The sequence below is a fragment of the Arvicanthis niloticus genome, chromosome Y (genome assembly GCF_011762505.2).
Source record: "Arvicanthis niloticus isolate mArvNil1 chromosome Y, mArvNil1.pat.X, whole genome shotgun sequence".
NCBI lineage: Eukaryota > Metazoa > Chordata > Mammalia > Rodentia > Muridae > Arvicanthis > Arvicanthis niloticus.
This window is the reverse complement of record NC_133431.1, coordinates 8,259,306-8,268,519: the sequence shown is the minus strand read 5'-3', so window position 1 is coordinate 8,268,519 and position 9,214 is coordinate 8,259,306. Positions and strand designations below refer to the sequence as shown.

Sequence of the window (9,214 nt, the reverse complement as noted above, 5' to 3'; positions counted from 1 at the left end):
CTGGAAGCTATAAACAGTGTTGGTGGTGCATTCAACTGCTGACAAAAATTAGTACGCAAACATAAAGCTAAAACTATAAAATTATTTTTATGACTGGCTCCTGGCTCCTCCCACACTGACGTCATAGGCCATTACCTAAGCCCTGCCCACAGTCAGAGGAGAACTCTGCAACTGTAAAAACCAACTGGGATTCCCCCGACCCCGCCCATCCGCCCTGGCCCCGCCTCTCCACCCTGAACCCGCCCACCCGCCCTGGCCCCGCCCCTCCACCCTGAACCCGCCCCTCCGCCATGACCCCGCCCACCCGCCCTGGCCCTGACCCTCCACCCTGACCCCGCCCCCGTTAGCCCCGCCCCGGCCGCCATGTCTCCCGCGGGCGCCGCATTCCTGCCGTGGCCTCAGCCCAGTTCAGAGCCGCGGGAGACACGAAGCCAGATAGAACCGGATGCGCGCGGCCCGGGGTGGGCGGGGCCTAAGCTCACCGTCGCTAGGCCCCGCCCACACTGCGTCCGTCTGAGCTGCCGCAGCCGCGGTCCTCCGGCCGCCGCCCGCAGAGCTGTCTCCGCCGCCGCCGAGGGCCTCTATGATGCACTTCCGCTTCCGGGGAGGGCGGGGCTGCGCCTCCGGAAAAGCGGCGAAGGCCTTTCAGTCTGGAGACGCGGTGCCTCTTCCGGTTCCCGCGCGCTCGCGAGAGCACTTCCGGTCGCGCTCGCCTCTGACCCTGCGGGGCGGAAGCAGACGCGGCTCGCACTGGACGCTGTTTCCGGTAACCGGGGGCGTCCGCGACCCGCGTCCGTCACCCCGCGTTCCCGGCGCTGGCGTGTGACGTCACCGCACCCGCTCGGCGGCCGTACCTGGATCCCCGGGGCTCCCGCCGACCCCGTCGTGGTATCCGTGACGTCACAGCCGGCGACGAGGACCCGCTCCGGCACACGGCCGCGGCCGCGCGATTCCCCAAGGTCAATGGCAGCGTCGCTAGATCCCGTGATGCCCCGCGGCGCCCGCTGACCGCGGGCTTCTGACGTCACAGGGACCGCGACTGAGTCCCGCGAACCCGACCGCGTCCTGTATGCGGCAGCACCGGGATCGCTGCCGCTGCGGACCCGGGACCCGTCGCGCTGATCGTGACGTCACAGCCTGCGACGGTGTCTCTCGGCGGCGGCGGCAGCGATCGATCCCGTGATTCCCCGCGGCGACCCCGGCTCTGTCGATACTAATCAGGTATCAATAAACAGTAACCAATCAATCAATTGTGGCGCAAGCCTTTGTTCCAGCACTCGGGAAGCAGAGGCAGGGGCATGACGGTGATGGGATGACGATTAAGGTCTGTAATGGTGATAATCGGTAATCAATACTAATCAATGACGAATAATCGATGCTAAAAATGATCAGTAACCATGATCGATAAGCAGCCGCTACTGCCAATCGGTAATCAATACCGATCAATAATCGATAATTAATTATCGATAATTAATAACCAATACTGATCCATAATTGACGGCAGCAGTCAATGCAAATCAATAGTCAACTTGGGAGGATCATAATATAAATATAAATATAAAATGTGCAACGAAATACGAAAATAAAATTATAATGAAGTAAAATGCAAAGTATAAAATATGAGATAAAATGAATAAAAATATAAAATAAAATATTAAATACGAAAAAAGTCTAAATAAGATAAGAATATAAAATATAACAAATAACAATGTAGTAAAGTAAATGAAAATGGAATAAAATAAAGTATAAATATAAAATTAAGTAAACGAAATAAATAAAAATATAAAATAAAATATAAAATATAACAAATAAATAAAATATAAAATATAAAACAAGCTATATAGACACAAATTAATATTTATTATTATCAATATTATGACGCACGGTGAAGCACAGTTGGTCAAACAGTCTGACCGGATGTGACGCGTGTAGGATAATATTTAACAATTTTATCTCCGTTACACAGCCTGGTGTAGAATTAAAAGTCCGATCAGATTTTTATTTTAAATCTTTAATTTATTTTATATTATAATTTGTATTTGATTTCATATTTTACATCGTTTTAAAACGATTTACTTTTTTTTATGTTTTATATTTTATATTTAATGTATTTTATATTTGATTTTGATTTTATATTTATATTCATAGTATGTTTCATACTTGTTTTATATTTTACACTTCATATTTTAAAGATTAAATTTATTTCTTCTTTTATATTTTGTTTTAATTTATATTTATTTATTTTATAGTTTACATTTACATTATATTTTACATATATAATTTTTTAATATTTTATATTTAAATTTATATTTTGCTTTATTTTATATTTTATATTTGATGTATTTTGTATTTATTATTTAATATTTTATATTTATGTTTTGTATTTTACATTTTATATTTTATTGTATATTTTAAATTTTCATTTATTTCATATTTTATTTAATATTTCTTATTTTATATATATAATATATATAATTTATGATATTTTGTATTTTATATTTAATGTTATATTTTATATTATTTTATATATTACTTTACTTTGAGTTTTTCATTTTCTATTTTCTATTTTATTTTGTTTTAAATTGTGTTTTTTATTTACATTTACATATATATTATATTTATAGTTTGCATCTTATATTTTATTATATATTTAAATTTTATTTTACACTTTGTATATTATGTTTTATGTTTTATATTTTATATTTTATTTTTGTTATATTTCATATTTTTATTTTATATTATTTTCTATTTTATTTTGTTTTCATTTTTTAATTTTATATTTTATATTTGATGTATTTTACATTTTATTTACTTTTTATTTTATTTTCATTATATTTATATTTTATACTTATGGTTTATAAGTTACATTTCATATTTATTATATATTTTAATTTTAAACTATAATTCTTATATATTTACATTTAATTTCATATTTTCTATTTAATATTTTGGTTTATTTATTTTTATTTCATATTTTATATTTTATATTTGATTTATTTTATATTTTATTTTATTTCATATTTTATATTTATGTTTTATATTTTACATATATTTGAGATTTTAAATTTTGTTTTATTTCATTTTATATTTTATATTATTTATTTCATATTAATATTTATATTATATTCTATGTTTTAGTTTGTATTTTTTATTATTTTCCATTTTAGTTTACTTTTTTGAATTTTGTACTTTAAATTTTATATTACCGAATTTTATGTTTTATATTTACATTTACATTATAATTATCAATGTTTTATATTTAATATTTTTTCCATTGTAGTTTAATTTAATTTTTAATTTTATATTTTAGAATTTATATTCGATGTATTTTATATTTTATTTTTATGTTTTATGTTTTATAGTTGATGCATCTGATTGATGAATTCGGAGACACGGCTTCATCATCTCTATCGATTTTCCTATGATTTATTTCCCAGCCGACACAACACGGAGACAAATCCATAAGGGACGAGGTGAGGCCCTGAGACCCTGGCGGACAGGGGTTGTTCAAGGCAGGCGGCAAAGAAAGCACTGGAAATTATTGATTAATAATAATTAGTTATTATTTCAGGGGGGGGTCCTGCGAATTTATACACATATCTGAATTTTTGTTTATTATACACATATTTATATAAATTATAGACATATATATATGTATATATATATACTACAGACATATATATATATATATATATTATAGACATTTATATATATTACAGACATTTATATATGTTACAGACATATATGTATTATGGACATATATATATTACAGATATATTTATATATTACAGATATACTTATATATATTATAGACATATTTACATATATTACAGACATATTTATATATATTATAGACATATTTATATATATTATAGACATATTTTTATATATTACAGACATATTTATATATTAGACAGACATTTATATATTACAGTCATTTACATATATTACTGACAGATTTACGTATATTACATATATATTCCAGACATATTTATATATATTACACACATTTTTACATATATTACAGACTATTTATATATATTGCAGACATATTTATACATATTACAGACACATATATATTACAGACATATTTATATATATTGCAGACATATTTACATATATTACAGACATATTTACATATATTACAGACATATTTATATATATTGCTGCAGACGTACACATTAGACATACTTATACATATTATACACATATATATATTAGACATATTTATATATATTACAGACATATTTATATATATTATAGACATATGTGTACAATAAACAGATATTCAAATATGTGTATAAGAAACAAATATTCAGATCCATGTGCCGTAATATATATAAATATGTCGATGACATACGAATGTTCAGATATGTGCATAATATATACTAATATGTAAATATATGTAATGTGCATAATATATCTAAGTATGTCAATATATAATGTATATAATATATATAAATATATAAATACATATAAATACTTTTCTAACCATAGGTTGGCATTACTGGAAATAAAAGATACGTGAAGAAATAATTCTATCTTTTAATGATGAAAAACTATTTAATTCAATTTAATTTATTTTTTTAAATTAAAATTAATGTAATTAATTTAGTTTAATGATCAAGAAGGAAAGAAACTAATTTAATTTTTAATTTTTAAATTTCAATAGGGAATGCTGGGTAATGTTGGGAGCAGGGAGAAGAGGTGGGCAGGAAGAGATGATCTTAGCATCCACAGGCAGACATAGTCAGGACAGAGGTAAAGCTGCCTCTGGTGTTTAGTACAGTGCTAGGGGAAAACTGTGATCATTGCATCTGGGATAACAGACAGTGTGGTAGATCTATAGAATGCTTACCTGTGTCCTGGCAGGTAAAGCATGTGGTTGAACAGGGACTGTCTGCCCAAGTGGGGCTGAGACACAGGGATGAGGCAGGAAAGGAATGGCATGTGGGCATTGTCTATCTTATCTATAAGATGATGCACAGGGGGAGAGGCAACTTCCACTGGTATTCTGTCTCAGAGTAAGTGCAACTGATATTAGGATCTGCAGTAACAGATAGTGAGGTAGGTCTTTGGACAAAGTACCCTTTCTATTGCCATGCATGGCTTGTGGTTGAACAGGAGCATTTTTCAATAATCAGGACCTCAGGCACAAAGATGAGTTTGTAAACCCCAATCAATTCTGTTTCTGAGATTGCACAAAGTCCACTTGAGCAAACATCCTATGACAAACCCCCCTTGTCAACAGCCAGTCAAGGTACAACTTGCAGGGTTAAGCTACATATAGATAACTAATACACCTTACAGAGAAAAAGTTAGTCTACCCATCATGTTTGTCAGATGATTTTGCCCCCTTGATTGGTTCCTGCAGATTATGCCAGACATGCAGCTTTTTAAATATTAAGTTGCTGACCTGTATGTTAATGCCCCAATCTTGCTGTAACTACAATAAATACTCAGCACCTCTAGACTCTCAGTTTTGATCTCATGTGAGGCTGACTGATGAGAATCCTTATTACAGAGCTCATGATAAAGACCTCCATGTGTTTGCATTACAATAGGCTACTTGTTTGTCTTTGGGGTCTCTGTGACCTGGACATAACATCTTAGTGCATTGACCCAAGACCCTCAGGACTCCCAACTAAAGGATTGAAAGGCCGGTTGTTAATATCCACCATTCTTTTTGGGTCAGTGGCTTGTCTGCCAGATTTGAGATAGTGTGCCTTGGTTTTCAGGTTTCTCTTGAGTATTGTGGAGGGAGATGACTAAATTGAACATGGAACCCTGCTACAGTGGATACGCTGGAGAGTCGCAGCCCCAAAGTGCTTTGAAGATGTTCCAGAGCCTGGTATAGTGGATGGTGTTTCTCTGGTCTTAATTTCTGGGAAGGTTAGAGCAGACTTAAAACCCTGCTACAAGGCTCACAGCTGCCATCCTCTCTTCATTTTCTCCTTTGTCCAAGTGGAAGAATCTGCTGGGTAGCTTTTACTGCCCCCTTGTGGCTGTCTGTATTGTGTGTGGCACTTTGTTATTCTCTCACTGAGGAAATGAGACAGACTCCATCCTAATCAATTTAGTTACCAGCCCCACACCTTGGGTTAAATCCTTCTTAACAACAGGACCTGGACCCATTGACTAGTCCATGACAGAGAGCTCTTAAAGACAGCATCCAGGGCAAAGTCAGGCTCTGCCTACCTTATTTTACAGGGTAGAAAGACAAAGACCTCATTTCCCACCTCCTGAACTACCCTCTGTGCAGTTCATATGTGACTCTGTAATTTTGAACTTGGAGCTGTCATAAGATGGGAGGTTGTTCTTCATTGATTGTCACAAATTTATCATATCTTCCTTGGGTCAGAGATCCTGTCCTTTGTTGGTGGTCATTTCTGTTGTGTGACACAATCTGCTTTTCTGTCTACCTTCCAGCTGTTTTAGCCTCCTCTTTGGTAGCACTGCCCTGGGAACCCAGGGTTAAAGAAACTCACCCCAGGTCAGCACAGCCTCTGAGATCCCCATTCCAGTGTATCCTTCCCTGCTCTGAGCCAGGTGCCCTCCCTATTTTGTCCTTGCTCAGCCACAACTCCAAGTTCCTCATGGGGTGACAGGAGCTCCTGTAATTGATATGGTTATATCATTGGTTTGGGGTTGTAACAACTTCCACATTTATTATTTTGTCTGTGTCATAGTAGTTTTCAGTTCTTGGCATTTCAGAGCTACAGTCATCTGAAGGAGCCTCAATTCAGGGCATGTCCTCATCAGAATAGCTGGTTGCTATGTCTGTGAGAGATAGTGTTGATGATTGAGTAGGAAGGCTCTTCCACTGAGGGTGGCAATATCCCTAAGCAAGTGGTCCTGGGCTGGATGAGAGAGCAGCCTGAGCATGAGACTGTAACCAAGCAAGAGAGCAAGCCAGGAGACAGTGTTTGTCCATGTTTTTTGTATTGTATATTTTATTTACATTTCAGATGCCATCCCCTTTCCCCACCCCCCACCCCCATGAAAACCCCTATCCCATGCCCTTTTTTTCTTTTTGCTTTTATACACTTTTTTAAAAAAAATATTAATTAACGGCATTATAAGTTTGTTAATGCTGAATCAGAAGTGTAACCCAATACCCAACCTAGATATATAAACTATCTTTGACTGGTGGAGACACGTGAACATTTGTCTCCATGTCCCCTCCTTTTTCTCTCTTTCTCTCTCTCATCACCTAGCTTCTCCTTTCCTACTTCTCCTCCTCTCCTTACTCCTTCTCTTCCTCTCAGTACTCCTTCCCACCTAAGTTCCTTTTACATATGACCCTTCCTGTTAAAATAAAACTTCTCTCTCAAAATACAATTAGAGCATAATTATGCCAATTTGTACCAGTGAGGTACAAGATAGTCCTAATACCCAGTCCATCATTTTGTTGACTAACCAGAACCTCTCTCATCTATCCAAACTAAAACTCTTAGTTCTGAACCTGGATTTTTCCTTTGCTTTAGAATGAATGTCAGCTGAAAACTATCCACTCAAAACTTTTCTCTCAAGGTAAATAGCCAGGATTGGCTATGAGTCTATAAGTTATCAGCCCCGTCAGATATCCAGAATGGCTGAGTTAATTGTCCATGCTTTTTGCTTTCAGTTTCTAATCTAAGCTCCCAAAATGATAGACTGTGATCTGACAGAACCATGTACCACAACCAGTTATTACCTGAGATGCTTTTGCTTAGAGGATTCAATCACAGCAGTGGAGTAGCAAGTTAGAACAACAGCAACAACGTTATTTTGCTGCTGTGCAGAATCTTTGTTGTAGATTGTATTCTTGTGGACAGGACAAATTTTGGGTAGAAAGATTTTTGGACTGGTTGGGTTTTTAACTCTCCATTAAGAGTCCTGCCTGATGCAGGGTGTGGCCTCTTCAGAGTCCATATCTCACTGTTATGCATCTCAGCTAAGATCAACCTTAGACTCCTTGGTACATATTTATGGTCTCTGGCACATCCTAAATGTACCCCCTCCACTCAGGCAGCTGCAGATTTTGATTCATATTCCCACTCTGGCCCTCTTTTGTCTCTCGAAACACCTGTTGCTGGTTCTCCCCGATTTCCCCTTTCTTATCTGTTCTCCCATGCAGTTCTCTCTCTTCCATCTGCCTCCTATGATTGCTTTACTCCCCATTCTGAGTGAGATTCAACCATGCTCATTTGGGCCTTCCTTCTCGTGTAGTTTCTTTGTGTCTATGGAGTGTAGTGTGGGTTTCCTGTATTTTATGATTATTATTCACTTGTAAGTGAGTACATACATGCATGTGCTTTTAGATCTGGGTTACCTCACTCAGGATAATAGTTTTTAGTTGTATCCATTTGCCTTCAAAATTCATGATGTCCTTGTATTTTATAGCTGAATAGTTTTTCCTTTTGTAAACGAACCACATTTTCTATATTCATATTTTGGTTGAGTGACATCTGGGATTTTTCCAGTTTCAAGCTGTTATAAATAAAATGGCTATGAACCTAGTGGATTCCCTACTCTAGTTCCACCGCCTGCACAGAGTCCCTCTATCCAATATCCTCTGTTTTTCCTTTGAGAAGGTGTGGACCCCTGGGTATCTCCACACAGCGGTGCATCAAGTCTCTGCTGGGTTAAGTTTATCCTTTCCATTGAAGCCAGACATGGCAGCCCAGTTCAGGGAGCAGATTCCACAGATAGACAGCAGGTTTAGGGACAGCCCCTGCTACAGTTGTTGGGGGACCCTCATGAAGACTGAGCTACACATTTGCTACATATGTTCTGGGGCCTTAGTCTAGACTGTGTGTATTATTTTGTTTGTAGATTAGGCTCTCTGTGTCCCCAAGGGTCCAGGTTAGTTGATTCTGTTGACCTTCTCATGGATTCCTATCCTCTTCAGGACATCAATCCTTCCCCCAACTAACATAACAGTCCCCAAGGGCCATTCAATGTTTGACTGTGGTTCTCTGCATCTGTTTCAAGTCAGCTGCTTGGTGGAGCCTCTTAATGGATAATGATGCAAGGCTCCTGTGTGGGAGCATCACAGAGTATCCCTAATAATGTCATGGATTGGTGTTTGTCTATAAGGATGGTCTCCAGCTGGGCAAGTTTTCATTGGCCATTCCCTCAGTCTCTGCTCCAGCTTTACCCCTGCATTTCTTTTAGACAGGACAGATTTTGTTCTGTATGTCTACTGTGTTGTGGTTGAATTTGATCAGCT

General features: G+C 37.6%; 1 protein-coding gene across 1 annotated transcript in view; it reads left to right on the top strand.

The window, feature by feature from the left end:
* Positions 1-731: 731 nt before the first annotated feature.
* The window catches only part of LOC143437284 (uncharacterized), a 33,004-nt gene continuing 24,521 nt past the window's right edge, over positions 732-9,214 (top strand). Inside the window, exons 1-3 of the mRNA XM_076922096.1 lie at positions 732-1,221; positions 3,363-3,473; positions 5,739-5,851. Of these exons, the coding sequence (XP_076778211.1) occupies positions 5,765-5,851 (87 nt within the window). The 5' untranslated portion in view covers positions 732-1,221; positions 3,363-3,473; positions 5,739-5,764. The remainder of the gene's footprint in view (positions 1,222-3,362; positions 3,474-5,738; positions 5,852-9,214) is intronic.